Here is an 18,154-nt window from a genome sequence, read left to right on the forward strand (position 1 = left end):
CTTTGTGCCATTTGAGTAAAGAATTTCATCTTAATTTAATGAATGTCTTGTCACGTTGGGGAAAGAATGAATAAAGGGAGTTAAGGATGTGAAATGTATTAGCAGTGCTGATGCATTCACATGTGTGGGGCACCTGGTTTATAGGGCTCTCATACTCCCTCCTGTGGTAGAAGCGTGCAGGTGTTATCGTGTGACAATAATAGCCTGACAATTATCGTGTGACAATAATAGCCTGACAATTATCGTGTGACAATAATAGCCTGACCCAGATAGGGAAGGAAGATGTGGTTTGAGTCTTCTAACCCCATTTTTGTCAGGTCGAACATATAACACTACAGCACAGGAACAGGCCCTTCTGTTTGTACTGTACATTGTCCATATCCCTCTCTTCCCTATACTTCGATGTGCCTATCTAACAGCCTCTTAAACACTTTCATCAGTTTAGATTTTTTATTTATTTTTAGATTTAGATTCTACAGCGCGGAAACAGGCCCTTTCGGCCCACCAAGTCCATGCCGCCCAGTGATCCCCGCACATTAACACTATCCTGCACACACCAGGGACAATTTTTACATTTACCCAGTCAATTAACCTACAAACCTGCACGTCTTTGGAGTGTGGGAGGAAACCGAAGATCTCGGAGAAAACCCACGCAGGTCACGGGGAGAACGTACAAACTCCATACAGACGGCCCCGTAGCCAGGATCGAACCTGAGTCTCCGGCGCTGCATTCGCTATAAGGTAGCAACTCTACCGCTGCGCCACCGTGCTGCCATACACTTCTATCATCTCCCCTCAACCTCTGACATTCCAGAGAAAACAATCCAAGTTAATCCAAACACTCCTCGCAGCTGAAACCCTCTAATCGTGGCAAATGGTGGATGAATTATGGAAAATGTGAAACTCCTTTCTCCTTCCCTCAAAGTCTCACTGTGATCTGATGGGGAGTGGATGGGGCATACTTGCATACCCTCTATTCCTGCTCCTCGGGTACAAGGAGGGAAGCTAACCATCCATTCTCTCGACCCCCTGATTTTGCAGAGAGAGAGAGAGAGAGAGAGAGAGAGAGAGTGAGAGAGAATGAGAGTGAGAGAGAATGAGAGTGAGAGAGAATGAGAGTGAGAGAGAATGAGAGTGAGAGAGAATGAGAGAATGAGAGTGAGAGAGAATGAGAGTGAGAGAGAATGAGAGTGAGAGAGAATGAGAGTGAGAGAGAATGAGAGTGAGAGAGAATGAGAGTGAGAATGAGAGTGAGAGTGAGAGAGAATGAGAGTGAGAGAGAATGAGAGTGAGAGAGAATGAGAGTGAGAGAGAATGAGAGTGAGAGAGAATGAGAGTGAGAGAGAATGAGAGAATGAGAGTGAGAGAGAATGAGAGTGAGAGAGAATGAGAGTGAGAATGAGAGTGAGAGAGAATGAGAGTGAGAGAGAATGAGAGTGAGAGAGAATGAGAGTGAGAGAGAGAGAGAGTGAGAGAGAATGAGAGAATGAGAGAATGAGAGAATGAGAGTGAGAGAGAATGAGAGAATGAGAGAATGAGAGAATGAGAGAGAATGAGAGAATGAGACAGAATGAATGTTTAATAGTCATATGCATCGAGACATGAACAATTAAATTCTTACTTAGAGTCATAGACTGATACAGTGTGGAAACAGGCCCGCACCGGCCCATCTTGCCCGCACCGGCCAACATATCCCAACTACACTAGTCCCACCTGCCTGCGCTTGGTCCATATCCCTCCAAACCTGTCCTATCCATGTACCTGTCTAACTGTTTCTTAAACGTTGGGATGGTCCCTGCCTCAACTACCTCATCTGGCAGCCTGTTCCATACACCAACCACCCTTTGTGTGATAAAGTTACCCCTCAGATTCCTATTAAATCTTTTCCCCTTCTTCTTGCACCCATGAACCTTTCAAACTTGACAATATCTTTCCTTTAACGTGATGCCCAGAACTGAACACAATACTCTAAATGCTGTCTCACCAACGTCTTGTACAACTGCAACATGACTTCCCAACTTGTATACTCAGATTGCTGCAGCTTTACAGGCATACTCAGGAGATTGTACACTAAATTCCCATTGCCATTTCCCAGTCCTGCTTAAAGTGAGAGTGTCCTTCATGCTCCATGCTGTATCTCTAAGCTCAAATCTTCTAACGACTTCTCATTTTTGTTCTGACTAATTGAGAGCAACTTATTTCACTGAAGTAGAAGGCAGCATTTTTGATTCACCAATGCAAATAGTTCAAGATATTCTCAGGGGGAGACAGAGGTATTTTGTGGCAGTATTTTAGTATTTTGAAGATCAGATTTGATGTTTTCATTGGCTCAGATTGTTTATATTGATTAATTGGCATTTTAAATTCAGGTCCGTTCAAATGAAATTATTGGGATGTTGGATTGTTATAGAGTATTTTTTAAATGGTGTAACACTGGGTGTATTTTCCGGTGTAAGTTTGGGATTAATACCACTAAACAAGTTCCCTCTATGGGTATTCCATTTTCTTTGTGACATCCCTTTCCTTCATAATGCTTAAAATCTTATGCATGTGAATATTAAATTGAATTTGTTATTTGGTCATCCGATTGTACAACAAATCTAAATACTTTTTCATATCATTGCAGTGTCATTCCATATCATTTCCATATCACTCCAGTAAAATAGGTCGCTCCCTCGTATTTGGAAATAAGGGGAAAGTTGTGGAGAAGTGAAGGGCGGCACAATGACGCAGCTGGTAGAGCTGCTGCTTCACTGCACCAGAGACTCGGGTTCGATCCTGACCTCACATGCTGTCTGTGCGGAGTTTGCACGTTCTCCCTGTGATGCATGTGTTTTCTCTGGGTGTTCTGGTTTCCTCCCACATCCCAAAGACATCTGAGTTTTTGTAGGTTAATTGGCCCCTGTAAATTGCCCTGAATGTGTAGAGAGTGTAACAACATATTGTGTGAATGAATGATCGATGGTTAGCATGGATTCGGTGGACCGAAGGGCCTGTTCCATGCTGGATTTCAAAACCAATTAATTGCAGCTCGGGTCCTTATTCTTATCTCTTTTTAACAAGCTGAGAATTGATTTCAAATCTATGAATTTCATGTTAAAATGTCAACCAAATTCTACTTTTTTACACATCTCCCTATTTTTCTCTTCTGCTGAGTGCTCCTTGCAATGCTGTAGTTGAAAGGCTGCTGCAATTCTGGGGTAAAAGTCACCATTCTTCACGTGAAATCCTGATGAGTAATGCCAGGATTTCTGTGATTCAGGGGAATGCATCTTAGTCCTGATTTGACATCTGCACACACCCATGGTTCAACAGGGTTCAATGGATGGTAGTCGCTCACTAAACCTCAGGTTGATCTGGACCTTATTGTGACCCTGATCTCAAATAGACATCCAGCAGTGGAACTGTGCCTGAGGCGAGTCAATCAACGCCCTCAGCCACAGAAAGCAGAATCCAGCAAGAAAATGCGAAAACAAATGACAGGAATGGGTCTGAGCCAAGACAAATTTAATGCCGGATGTGACAGGTCCTTCATTACTCTGACAGGAATATTTTATCTGAAAAGATTGGTTCTCTAGAGGGATGGAATAAAAGCCGAGGAAGCTGGAAACACTGAGCAGGTCTAGCCCTATCCATGGAAAGAGAAGCAGCGTTAACATTTAAAGTGATGACAATGATAAAAAACGTGTGCGTGTTTCCTTTTGTTAAGGTGCTGCCAAAGCTGCTGAGTATTACCAGAAATGTTTATTTTTATTTTACATTTCCAGTATCTGTGATGTTTTACGGTCAAAGAGTGTAGAGGTGGGAGTTGAATGAGGAAGTACTCATTTAAAAATGTCCTTCATGAAACAATGAATGAAGTGTGATCTGTAAAAGTAGTAGGTTATGTGTGTGGAGGTAGGGCAATTGGAACAGATGGTGTTTTCTATTCATAGTGTCACTCTTCCCAACAGTTTATACCTCTCTTTTATTCACTAGGTGCCTGTGAACTTGTGACTCCACTGGTTGATATCCTAATGAAGCTTTTTCAAAAGATGGTGGACACCAAATTTCAGTTCTTCGTAAGCCTTTTGAATGTTTGTTTTTCTAATCTAATTCAGTCCACAATGTCTTCTCCTCTCAGAGGATCAATTGGATTCTATTTAACACAGAAATCCCCTGGAAAATTAGACACAAGTCCAAAGGTAAAAGTAAGTAGACAACTTCTTGGTCAACGGAAAGGGTCTGATGATGTTAATTTAGCAGACACTCCAAGTCCACTGAGAAAGATTGAAAATTACCTGGAGTCCGCTTCGGCGAATGCAGAAGATGTCATTGATATTCATCCAACCCAGAAACCATCAAATACTAATCTACCTCCTGAGATTGACGTTGATGTATTTAAAGAACTCCCAGTTAACATCCAGAATGAAATTATAACAGATGCCAGCACATCACAGGAACAGATGAAATATTACAGATCCCACATTCCGGGTATGGAGAAAGCACTTTGTAAAAGTAATGTTACCTTCAGGTCACTAACAGAGGATCAGGGGAAATATTTGGTAACCCCAGACCCTGAGAGCAATCCAGCCATTTCTAGTGCAATTAATAGTAGTCATGGTGTGGAATTTTCCAAAAGGACGTCGGTCAATCTTGGAACCCAGTTAGATGCGTGTGCCCTTAGTGATACGTCAACCAATGTGCCAGACCCTCAATCTCCAGGTGAAGTTTTACAATCTGCTAGGAGAGGTTCACATGCACCCACAGATCAAAATTTCACGCCATTCCCCACTAATGTGGATGTCAAGGTGTTTTCAGAATTACCTGCTGAACTTCAGGAAGAACTGCTGACAGACTGGAAGCAACAGAGGACAGTGTCGAAGGTACATGTTGCTAAACGAGGCAACAAAGTTAAATCCAGCACTGGGGCAAGACACCCTCAAAACTCTCCAAAATCCAACAGTATTCTGAAGTACTTTAGCAAAAGGTAAAACACGGGCTTGATTAAAAGGTGTGCCATGCAAAACAGGATTAATTTCTTCTATTAAAAATATTTGATGCATAAGCAGCAACACAAGGACTAAAAATTCAAACAGACCACAAGTACCACTGGTGGAGAGAATGACAATTCTGATTTCAGTGGAAAATATTCTTCTGAAGTTTGAAACTAAAATGTGTTTTCCCCCGAATGTAACAATATAAAGTACTGTACTTGATTCTGTCAATATGTGCCAAAAATGACGAAACCCAAACCAAGTACTTGCCCTAAGATGTACTGTGTGTTTGATTATCTTCAACTTTCCAATTAAATGTCCCCCTGAATCCCTCCAGAGCCCGATGTTCCCACAAATTAACAATGCTGTTCATGATTTGGATGGTAATTTTTTTTACCAAGCTTGGAAAGTTTTAACAGTGGGAAATAAACACAAATTTATCCATTAAATGCATGCACACTGTGATAATGGTACGCCAATCCAGAAGTACATTCTTAAAGTCAGGAAACTGCTGACTCTCTCCCTCAAGCAAAAATACGAATTTACAAAGTGAGAAGTTGTTGTTTATGAATTTTGAACATTTTTTACCTTAAAGATAATGCACGTGACTATATTGGAGTATAATGTTGAGACAAAATGACAAGAAAACGTTCTTTAAAGCTGAGTGTTGCAAATCATGTTGTGTTCTTTTAAAAAAAAGAGACTGGAATTTTGTGATTTGTGTTTCAATGCATGTCAGCAGCTTCTGCTTGCTACTGCGGCAGATTGCTGTATTAGTGTGTTGCTAGTGTGATTATTATAAACTTGCTGTGTTGATAAAAAATACATTTAACTGCCCAAATTATTATCATTCCAAATATTGACATGGAAATGTATGTAAAGCTGAGGATCTTGCCCCTCCGTAGAACTGCACCAAATTAAAACTGATTCTCAGAACCAGTCTGAAGAAGGGTCTCGACCCGAAACGTCACCCATTCCTTCTCTGCAGAGATGCTGCCTGACCCGCTGAGTTACTCCAGCCTTTTGTGTCTATTCTCAGAACATTGGACTGAATTAACAGTTCATTGGAAGCTCGGGAAGAATTAACAGCGATATAGCATTGCATACACACAAATAATCTACAGTTAATTTCCTTTTATCGTTGATTCACGTGTAGAATTAGTGAGTCCGGACAACGTCCACTCTGGTAACTGACCTGCCTGACCTGCTGAGTTACTCCAGCATTTTGTGAATAAATCCACTCTAGTAAAGTGGGTCCATCGGGGAAAATAAAGTTGCACATAAACCAGAATAAGGAGGGGAGAAGAAGTTAGAAGCTGATGGGGAGAAAATAAAGGAGGATTGGAGAATGTAGAATGTATAATGGTTCAAGCAATAGGTAACAGTGGATAGGTAGAAGAGAGCTACAGGCCAGCCAAGGAGAGAGGGATAAAATAGAACAAAGTTAGAGGATTGGGAGAGAGGTAGATAGAACAGACTCAAAACTAATGGAAAGAAGAACCCAGAGAAGAGACAGAAAAGACAGATAGAGTTGGCTGCGCTTGAGGAAGAACAGTCCAAATAAGAAGTATGAAGAGTTATTCATGCATCAAAGTTGATTGTGATAATTTCCATTGTTAATGATGAAGTCCAGGAGCTGCTGCTGGATAATGATACATGGAACATAGAAAATTGCACAGCAAAACTGGCACTTTAGCCCCCAATGTCCATGGTGAACATGATGCCAGGTTAAAGTAATCTCCTTTGCCTGCACATGATCCATATACCTCCATTTCCTGCAAATGTATGCGGGAAACCTGTGATGTATTCAAGAGAGAGTTAGATATAGCTCTTAGGGCTAACAGAGTCAAGGGATATGGGCGGAAAGCAGGAATGGCGTACTGATTTTGGATGATCAGCCATGATCATATTGAATGGCGGTGCTGGCTCGAAGGGCCAAATGGCCTAATCCTGCACCAATTTTCTATGTTTCTGCATCCGTGTGCCTTTCTAGTTTAGTGAGTGATTGTAATGTTCAAGAGCCTGATGGTTGTTGTGAAGAAGCTGTTCTTAAAACTGAAAGTCATGCTGTTCAGACTCCAATGCCTTCTTCCTAACAGCAGAGTGAAATGAGAATGAGGCCAGGCTGGCATGGGTTCTTGATTCTTGGGCTCTTGATGATGGGTTCTTGATGATGCTAGCTGCCTGCTTGAGGCACCACCTCCTGTACATCCCTTCGATGGTGGAGTGATTAATACCCACGATGGACCAGGAGGTGACCACGACTTTTTGTAATCTCCTTGGTTTTACTGACATTGAGAGCAAGATTGTTGTTTTGGCACCATTCAATCAGAAAATCGATCTCCCTCTTACACTGACTCATCACTACCCACAATTCATCCAATGGTGGTGTCATCGGTAAATTTAAAGATGGAGTTGGAACTGTGTCCAGTTACACAGTCAAGGGTGGAGAGTGACAAGAGGAGGGGCTGACCACACAGAACCAGCGCCGCCATTCAATAGGATCATGGCTGATCATCCAAAATCAGTACCCCGTTCCTGCTTTTTCCCCATATCCCTTGAATCCGTGTTTGTTGATGATCCCAGTTGCAAAAGGGATGCGCAGAGCCCGAGTTCCCTGAAGTTGGAAAATTCCATTAACCATTCCTCAGCCCACCTGGCCAACTGACCATCAGTCTGCGGAAGGGTCTCGACCCGAAACGTCACCCATTCCTTCTCTCCAGAGATGCCGCCTGTCCCGCTGAGTTACTCCAGTATTTTGTGTCTATGTGTGTTCCGGGTGTCCAGTTGGTCCAGTGGAGAATCAGTGAGATTGCAGTCACCGTTGATCTATTGTGGCAGTAGGCAAATTGTGACTCCAGGCTCTTGCTAGGGTAGTGCCATAACTGATCACTCAAAGCACTTCATCATCATGGATGGTAGTGCCACCAGTCAGTAGTTTTAGAGGAATGTCACCTTACTTTTTCTTGGGCACCAGTATAATAGCAAGTGGGAAATGCAGATGCTTATTAATGGGAGGTTGAAGATGTCCAGGAAGGCTCTGGCCAGTTGGTTTGTGCAGGTTTTGAGACTGCGACATCAAGTCCAGAACCAGGGGCCACAGTTTAAGAATAAGGGGTAGGCCATTTAGAACGGAGATGAGGAAAAACTTTTTCAGTCAGAGAATTGTAAATCTGTGGAATTATCTGCCTCAGAAGGCAGTGGAGGCCAATTCTCCGAATGCATTCAAGAGAGAGCTAGATAGAGCTCTTAAGGATAGCAGAGTCCGGGGGTATGGGGAGAAGGCAGGAACGGGGTACTGATTGAGAATGATCAGCCATGATCACATTGAATGGTGGTGCTGGCTCGAAGGGCCGAATGGCCTACTCCTGCACCTATTGTCTATTGTCTAAGTCCAGAAGCTTTTGGAGTGTTCACCCTCATGGAGGATCTCCTGATGACAACCTGAATGACTGAGATCACAATTATGATATGGGGGCCCGAGAAGACACTTCAATGTCCTCCCTTCTGAAGCATACGTGGAACATGTGGAACTCATCCGGGAGTGATGTCGCACTGTTGCTCAGGCTGCCTTGTGGGAAGTGATGACGTGCAGGCCCTGTCACAGCTGCTGAACATCATCTCATCTCCAATAGTCATACAGAAGCTTATGCACAGGAATCGTTATGGTAAAGTACATAATGTTCATCTCTAGCTGCCAGAGAATTGGATCAGTCATGGCCTTATGAAATGAGGATGAAACAACCAGTTGCCTAATCTTCATAAGATCATAAGTGATAGGAGTAGAATTGGACCATTCGGCCCATCAAGTCTACTCCGCCATCCAATCATGGCTGATCTATCTCTCCCTCCTAACCCCATTCTCCTGCCTTCTCCTCATAACCTCTGACACCCGTACTAATCAAGAATCTATCTATCTCTGCCTTAAATATATCCACTGACTTTGCCTCCACAGCCTTTGGCAAAGAATTCCACAGATTCACCATCCTCTGACTAAAGAAATTTCTCCTTATCTCCTTCCTAAAAGACCGTCCTTTAATTCTAAGGCTATAACCTCTAGTCCTAGACTCTCCCACTAGTGGAAACATCCTCTCCATATCCATTCTGTCCAAGCCTTTCATTATTTTGTACGTTTCAATAAGGTCCCCCCTCATTCTTCTAAACACCAGCGAATATAGGTCCAGTGCCTTCAAACGCTCATCATATGTTAACCTACTCATTCCTGGGATAATTCTTGTAAACCTCCTCTGGACCCTCTCCAGAGCCAGCACATCCTTCACCAGATATGGTGCCCAGAATTGCTCGCAATACTCCAAATGTGGCCTGACCAGCGCCTTATAGAGCCTCAACATTACATCTTGTATATAAGCCCTCTCGAAATAATTGAGTTTGCTTTCTTTACTTCTGATTCGTCTTGCAGATTCACTTTTTAGGAATCCTGCACCAGCACTCCCAAGAACCTTTTGCACCTCTGATTTCTGGATTCTCTCCCCATTTAGAAAATAATCTAAGCCTTTATTCCTACTACCAAAATGCATGGCTCCACACTTTGCTACACTATATTCCATCTGCCACTTATCTGCCCACTCTCCCAACCGGTCCAAGTCCTTCTGCAGAGTCCCTGCTTTCTCTACACTACCTGCCCCTCCACCTATTTTCGTATCTTCCGCAAACTTGGGCCTATTCTTGTTCCCATTTCTTTCATCTTAAGTCACTGGAGCTGAGATAAAAGCAGAGAAACTTGCATTGCAGCGCCATCAGGTGACGAGTGCCTGCAACAGCAGCAGTAGCATCAGAACATTTCCACAGCACCAGGAATCCTCATTTTAGGAACAGTCTACATATACAGGAACCTTGATGGGAGTAGAAAAATATATACAAAGAGATATTCCTCTGTTTGAATTAAGAACATATTTGTCAATAATATCAAATTCCCAAGGGCATGAGTGGGGAAGTGCATTTTACTTACTTTGTGAGAGTGGAACTGGCTAGTTGAACGTTTAAACTGAAGCAGTCGCAAATCCTTTGCTGATTACAATGTTGTTGATTTTGACAGGAACATGTCTACTGGGCTCAGGCTGGAAGCTGATATAAAATACTAATTGAGAGTCCTATCAAATCAAAAGCCCCAGTAATGTTTTTCCCAGGGCCCTGAGTGAAGAGGTTGCTGGTGCTTTCTTACGCAGCTCGATCAAGTTTGGAGCTAGTGGAGAAGATGAAGATGAAGCCAAGTGTGTTTCTGGAGGGGGGATCTTATTGAAACATATAAGATAATTAGGGGATTGGACACATTAGAGGCAGGAAACATGTTCCCAATGTTGGGGGAGTCCAGAACAAGGGGCCAGAGTTTAAGAATAAGGGGTAGGCCATTTAGAACGGAGATGAGGAAGAACTTTTTCAGTCAGAGAGTGGTGAAGGTGTGGAATTCTCTGCCTCAGAAGGCAGTGGAGGCCAGTTCGTTGGATGCTTTCAAGAGAGAGCTGGATAGAGCTCTTAAGGATAGCGGAGTGAGGGGGTATGGGGAGAAGGCAGGAACGGGTTACTGATTGAGAGTGATCAGCCATGATCGCATTGAATGGCGGTGCTGGCTCGAAGGGCTGAATGACCTCCTCCTGCACCTATTGTCTATTGTCTATTGTTCCGGCAAAGACAACTCGGGTCGATCCTAACCACAAACCTTGGGTGAACGTGAAGATTGACTCTCTGCTGAAGCCCAGATCCAAAGCTTTGAAGAAGGGTGACCCCACACTGTACAAGGCAGACTAGTGTGATCTCCATAGGGCTACTAATAAAGAAATCCAGAACTAGCTACAGTCTCGATCAGTCTGAGGAAGAGTCCCAACCCAAAACGCCACCTGTCCATATTTTCAAGAGATGTTGCCTGAATCACTGAGTTACTCCAACATCTTGTGTCTTTTTTTGCATCTGCAGTTCCTTGTTTCCAGAGTCCCAATACGCTAAACTTGTGTTAAACATTCTCGCCGGCTTGCCTGCTGCGTGTATACAGACCTGTGATTCATCCATATTTTCCAGTTTTGCTTCTTCGAGGTAAGAAAATACTGCTTTCAAGCAGGAGATGTTTTGCACAGTGGGGCCAAGAGGAGTAGAAATTGTAAATTGTCCCTCGTGTGTAGGATAGTGCTAGAGAACAGGGTGAATGCTGGTCAGTACAGACTCGGTGGGCTGAAGGGCCTGTTTCCACACTGTATCTCTAAAGACCAAAAACTAACAATCGCACACTAGTTCTATTCGGCAAGTTAGGGACAATTTACCGAAGCCAATTAACCTACAAACCTGCACGCCTTTGGATTGTGGGAGGAAACCGTGGCACCTGGAGAAAACCCATATGGTCACAGGGAGAACGTACAGAACAAATTCCGTACAAACAGCACCTGTAGTCAGGATGTGTTGGAAGGAACTGCAGATGCTGGTTTACACCGAAGATAAACACAAAATGCTGGAGTAACTCAGCAGGACAGGCAACATCTCTGGATAGAAGGAATAGGTGACGTTTTGGGTCGAGACCCTTCTTCAGACTACCCATTGTCAGGAGCGAACCCAGGTCTCTGGCGCTGTAAGGCAGCAACTTTACCGCTGTGCTACAGTGCCGCCCTGGGCAAAAGCTGCTCCATTTTCCCTTTCAGATGGCACTCGGCACTGTCTTCTCAGTGTTCCTGGCAAGAAATGAAGCCTGGAGTTAAAATACTCTGGGGCTGAAAACTGTGAGAGTTTTAGGATTTTTGTGTCCTTCCCTGCTTGCAACCCATTCTGAGTTAAAAATCAGTCTCCTAAAAGTACATATCACATAATTTTGATTCACCACCAAATTCATGACTCTTTTAATGTATAATTTTTACAAACTCATGAGGAAAATCAACCAAGCACTTTCAATACAAAGAAATTGCTGTGTCAGCAGCTTCATGAAAACAGCAAAAGAGAAACTATCTGCCAAAGGCATGAAAAGATTATTCATCCCTTTGATCTGCTTAAATAAATTATAAGTAGAGAAGCATCTAATTATATCTGATGTGCTGATGCTAAAGAGTTAGTTTGTCAGAAATACTATAGAACATAGAATGGTCCAGCAACAAAAAAAAAGGCCCTTCGGCCCACAAAGTCTGTGCCGAACATGATTCCATGACGAACCCTCATCTGCCCGCACATAATCCATGCCACTCGGTTCCCTGCATATCCGTATGCCTATCCAAAAGTCTCATATCTGCCTCAAACGCCCTCGTCGACACGATGGGGCAGAGTTGCTGCCTTACAGCGCCAGAGATCCCGGTTCGATCCTGACTACGGGTGCTTGTTTTTTTCGTTCTCCCCGTGACCTGCGTCCCCCCCCCCCCCCCCCACTACAATGCCGGAAGAAGGGTCCCGACCCAAAACCTCACCTATCTATGTTCTCCAGAGATGCTACTTGACCTACCAAGTTACTCCAGCACTGTGTATTTTGCTCATGATTCCAGCATCTGCAGTCTCCATAATTTGAACATGCATGAGTGAAGATAGCTCCTTGGTGTTAACCTTAATTGTAAAATTACACGGATATTTCAAGACAGCAATATGAAAACACTTTTGACTCCTTTTGCTCTGGTATTTTATTTCATTCTTCATATGTTTAAACTATAATGTTTTATTCTTAATGACGATACAAGGCCTTCTATGCCCGCACCTCCAGACTCAGGAACAGCTTCATCCCCAGGGCCATAGCTGCTATGAACCGGTCCTGCTGAGCCGGATGGCCACAACGCATAGATCAACTTGCACTTTACCCTGTCCAAAACTGTTACAACTGGTTCGTTTCGTTGGGTTGCTGCTGTCTAAATTACTTAAATTATTGCATCGTATGGGAGGCACATTCCCAATCTCGTTGTACCCCTGGGTACAATGACAATAAAGATATATTGTATTGTATTGTATTGTATTGTTTACTGTATGCCGTGTTGTTACTTGCGAGCAAACCACCAAGGCAAATTCCTTGTATGTATACATACTTGGCGAATAAAATGTATTCAATTCAATTCAATTCAATCAATTCAATTTTGTCTGACTCTGACTGTTATATTTGCTAATATATTCATACTACCAATGAGAATTCCGTAATGTCAAATGCCTTTACATTATAAGTGCAGAATTAAAGATGAATTCAAAATTAAAAGCCTCTTGTATGACAAGTGATTAAAAACAAAATCTGTCTGTACCCCTGGACACCACTCTTCTCGAAACCAGCTAATGCAGTTTCATTAACAGTGCAAAGGACCTGGATGAAAAGAGATTGAGAGTAGGATACGTATGACAGATCACATAATCTATTGAGTGATATAGTCCCTATACAGTTGAGGCCCTGGAAATGTCATTTGTGGTTTTCACCTCATCAGAATCAAATAATGTAGAAATATAATGTTATAATGCCACTTGGGCATTTTATTTAATTACCTTTGGGGATTCAGAGTATTTCATCAGCTTAGTTATTCTTCATCAGGAGACTAGTTTGAGGTAATGCTTGTAACAGTGCATACAAAATTATGAGGAACAGGTTTCATGATCCATCCAACTTTTTTAGTTTCTTGAGAAAAACATTGATGGTCATGGATGGCAGTGTGTACATGATTGCTCTGATTGATTCCTCTGTTCTTTGTTTGGTTAAACACCATCATTTTGGAATAGGCCTGATTTCTATCAACACAGTAATAGGAAGGTGTCATTTAAAGAAGACAAGAACTATTCAGCAATCAACATTGCTTCTTGAAGCGAGAAATATTCAATGAACTGAACAAAAGAATCGAATATTCAAGTTTGAACCAAATACTGCATTTTAACTCATTAGTATGAACATGCCGTAACAAAAATAGTGGAAATACTCAGTAGGAAGGAAAACTGCAGATGCTGCTTTAAATCAAAGGTAGACACAAAATGCTGGAGTAACTCAGCGGGTCAGGCAGCATCTCTGGAGAGAAGGAATGGGTGACGTTTCGGGTTGAGATCCTTCTTCAGACTGATGTAAGGGGATGGGGGCGGGACAAAGATAGGATGTGGTAGGAGACAGGAAGACTGGTGGGAGAACTGGGAAGGGGGAGGGGAAAGAGAGGGAAAGCAGGGACTATGAAGTTAGAGAAGTCAATGTTGATACCGCTGGGGTGTAAACTACCCAAGCGAAATACTCAGTAGGTTTGGCAACAACTGTGGAGAAAGAAACACTTTATTTGAATTATTTTACTCTGATAATATGTAATATTAACATTGGCCTCTCTTCACAAATGATGCCTGATTTATTGTGTATTTCTAGCAGTTACTGTTTTCACTTCCGCTTTCCGATATCTGTGATTTTCGTGGGGTTTTTTAACGACTCAAGCAAGGTCTTGGAGGCAGCTCAAGATCCAGAGAGTCATCAATCTAGCATCAGATTCTGATGATCAGAGTCTAAAGAAGGGTCTCGACCCGAAACATCACATATTCATTCTCTCCAGAGAGTGCCTGACCCGTGGAGTTACTCCAGCATTTTGAATCTGTCAATCCCAAGTCAAGTCAAGTCAACTTTATTTGTCACATATATATACAAGATGTGCAGTGAAATGAAAGTGGCAACGCCTGTGGATTGTGCTAAAACTACAAAACAGAATAGAAAAAACAATTTTTAACACAAGAATAAATTAATACAGTAAATTATATTAGTCCCTGGTGATATGAGAGTTAACAGTCCTGATGGCCTGTGGGAAGAAACTCCGTCTCATCCTCTCTGTTTTCACAGCGTGACAGCGGAGGCGTTTGCCTGACCGTAGCAGCTGGAACAGTCCGTTGCTGGGGTGGTAGAGGTCCCCCATAATGTTGCTGCCTCTGGATCTGCACCTCCTGATGTATATATAGATCCTGCAGGGGGGCGAGTGTAGTTCCCATAGTGGGTTCAGCCGAACGCACTACTCTCCGCAGAGCCTTCCTGTCCTGGGCAGAGCTATTCCCAAACCAGATTGTGATGTTCCCGGACAAGATGCTTTCTACAGCCCCAGAGCAGAAGCACTGAAGGATCCTCAGAGAGACTCTGAATTTCCTCAGCTGTCTGAGGTGGTAAAGGTGCTGCCTTGCTTTACTCACCAGTGCGGCAATGTGTGTTGTCCATGTCAGATCCTCTGTGATGTGGACTCCCAGGTATTTAAAGCTGCTCACCCTATCCACAGTAATCCCATTTATCTCCAGTGGCGTGTACAATCTGCAGCATCAGATTGGATTGTATTAATTGGTGGAATAACTTCCTGTCTGAATGATCTCAATTACATTGCAGGATTCCTGAGGTAAATGTAGCCCCATTTTCCTCCGCCATACGTTTCTTTTGTGTCCAAGGATCGAGATTAGAGTGGGTTTAATAAATAAAACAAAAACTTCAATTTACATTTGCATAGCAGCACCAGCACTACTTTTTAAATTACGTTCCGATGATAAAAGAGCTGCAAATGCTGGAAATCTAAAAAATAAACAGAAAATGGTCTAAAGAGATCAGTCTGCATTTTGGAACAGATAATAGAGTGAATGTTTCTGGTCATACATAGGCTCCTTCCATCTCCTTGTGCGAGTTGGGAGCCTCGGTCGCCTCGGCAGAAGTCGAACTATCTGTCCGTGGGAGGAGCATGGGGGAAGAGAAAATAATTTTTTTTTTGCTTTCCATCACAGTGAAGGGGTGTCTGGAGGAGTCACTGTGATGGATGTTTGTGTTAAAATTGTGTGTCTTGTGTCTTTTACTCTATACTGTTGTGGCTGCGTGGCAAATGATTTTCGTTCAATTCATTTTGAATGACAATAACGGTAATTCAAATTCAAATTCAAATTCAAATTCAAATTCAAATTCAAATTCCACAGATTTCATCCAATTTGCTGAACGCTCGCAGCATTTTCATATTTAAGGAAGATCGCAAATGAGGAAAGAAAATTAGAAGGCAGAGGAAGTTAGAAAATAAATATCCACTGAGGGGCTGGGCAGTGTGAGGCACAGGTGCCAATGATGAAACTGTGGGGAAGGGAAGCAGAGTGAGATTGTTCATGTCATCAAAGTAAAAGTACTGTTGTGGGATTCAAGAGTCATGATTGTCAAGAGTGTTTTATTGTCATGTGTCCCGAAATGAAGCAATGAAATTCTTACTTGCAGCAGCACAACAGATCAGAGTGCAAAACAAAATATAAATGGGTTTGAAGAATGCAACCCTAATTTGCAAAATGGGTTATTAACAGTGTAAAAGAGAGGCAAAATTAAAAAATGTTTTAGGAAGGGATTTCCAAGTTTAGCAGGATGTAAAGCTTTGCCACCCACTTGAGAAATGGGCAATGCACAGAACAGCACGGGCAGATCGGAGGCTTCTATGCGCACTGATATCCAGGTGAAATTGCAAGCTCTGATGAATGTTGTAAATGAGGAGAGGATTATGAATGTTTTTAATTTGTGGATTATGCCATTCCTCTCCCACTGTAATGTTTTTCTGCAGCCACCATTCTGTGACTTTTTCTTGTTATCCGGTAAATTTAGGGAACTAGACCGTGTCCTGCTATTCCCAACGTGCATTCAAGCTTTTGTTTAGTTTAGTTTGGAGTTTAGTTTAGAGATACAGCGCAGAAACAGGCCCTTCAGCCCACTGAGTCCGTGCCGACCAGCGATCCCCACATATTAACACCATCCTATGCATACGCCAGGACAATGTTTACATTTACCAAGCCAATTTACCTACATATCTGTGCATCTTTGGAGTGTGGGACGATACCGAAGATCTCGGAAAAAAAACAATGCTGGTGACGTGGAGAACGTACAAACTCCTTACAGACAGCACCCGTGGTCGGGATCGAACCCGGGTCTCCGGCGCTGCAAGCGCTGTAGGGCAGCAACTCTACCGCTGCACCACCATGCCGCCGCTTTGCTAAGCGCGAACGCAGTCCCCCACTACCACAAGTCTTGCCGTAGAGGATCCCGCATGTGGGGACGCGGCGTCAGCAGACCCGAAGTGCAATGGGATGGTCTCGTCCTGGGAGGTCGGCCATCTTGACCACCGATTCTCCCCTGCCGGGTAAGCGGATCCAATGCCCCATGGGTCTAACTGTTCTCCAGGCTTCCCTGCTGTAGCTGTCCCATGAAGCAGATCCATCTACAAGCCGGAACTAGACCGAGGATGATGAATCATGAGGTAATGCCCCAGACCATCCTGGTCACCTTTAAATAACTCACTGCTCTCAAAGGCTTTTGTACTGTTTGTTATAAATAATTTTAAAGAATTTATTTAAAAAAATACCAAATCCACGTTTAAGTGGCAGAAATTAATTTTAAAAAATTATATAAAAGCAATGTGTAAATTTTACCTGCCATTACTTTTCCATCCAGCTTATCAACTCCAGTTAAGTCATAGAAACATAGAAAATAGGTGCAGGAGTAGGCCATTCGGCCCTTCGAGCCTGCACCGCCATTCAATATGATCATGGCTGATCATCCAACTCAGTATCCTGTACCTGCCTTCTCTCCATACCCCCTGATCCCTTTAGCCACAAGGGCCACATCTAACTCCCTCTTAAATATAGCCATTGAACTGGCCTCAACTACCTTCTGTGGCAGAGAATTCCACAGATTCACCACTCTCTATGTGAAAAAAAACTTTCTCATCTCGGTCCTAAAAGACTTCCCCCTTATCCTTAAACTGTGACCCCTCATTCTGGACTTCCCCAACATGGGGAACAATCTTCCTGCATCTAGCCTGTCCAACCCCTTAAGAATTTTGTAAGTTTCTATAAGATCCCCCCTCAATTTTCTAAATTCCAGCGAGTATAAGCCGAGTCTATCCAATCTTTCTTCATATGAAAGTCCTGCCATCCCAGGAGTCAATCTGGTGAACCTTCTCTGTACTCCCTCTATGGCAAGAATGTATTTCCTCAGATCAGGAGACCAAAACTGTATGCAATACTCCAGGTGTGGTCTCACCAATGCCCTGTACAACTGCAGCAGAACCTCTCTGCTCCTATACTCAAATCCCCTCACTATGATTGCCAACATACCATTCGCTTTCTTCACTGCCTGCTGCACCTGCATGCCTACTTTCAATGACTGGTGTACCACGACACCCAGGTCTCGTTGCATCTCCCCTTTTCCTAATCGGCCACCATTGAGATAATAATGGTCATACAGCATAGAAGCAGGCCCTTTGGCCCAACTT

The 18,154-nt window shown here is 43.0% G+C and overlaps 1 protein-coding gene and 1 non-coding gene across 2 annotated transcripts in view; one reads left to right on the top strand and one right to left on the bottom strand.

Annotated features, from left to right (window-relative positions):
* poli (polymerase (DNA directed) iota) overlaps positions 1-5,678 on the top strand; it is a 54,416-nt gene extending 48,738 nt beyond the window's left edge. Inside the window, exon 9 of the mRNA XM_078409478.1 lies at positions 3,979-5,678. Within this exon, the coding sequence (XP_078265604.1) occupies positions 3,979-4,973 (995 nt within the window). The 3' untranslated portion in view covers positions 4,974-5,678. The remainder of the gene's footprint in view (positions 1-3,978) is intronic.
* An 11,190-nt stretch (positions 5,679-16,868) lies between these two features.
* LOC144601177 (U1 spliceosomal RNA) lies at positions 16,869-17,028 on the bottom strand. The gene has a single exon (XR_013548262.1). It is a non-coding gene; the product is annotated as a U1 spliceosomal RNA (small nuclear RNA).
* Between the last annotated feature and the right edge of the window lie 1,126 nt (positions 17,029-18,154).

The sequence above is a fragment of the Rhinoraja longicauda genome, chromosome 1 (genome assembly GCF_053455715.1).
Source record: "Rhinoraja longicauda isolate Sanriku21f chromosome 1, sRhiLon1.1, whole genome shotgun sequence".
Lineage (NCBI taxonomy): Eukaryota > Metazoa > Chordata > Chondrichthyes > Rajiformes > Arhynchobatidae > Rhinoraja > Rhinoraja longicauda.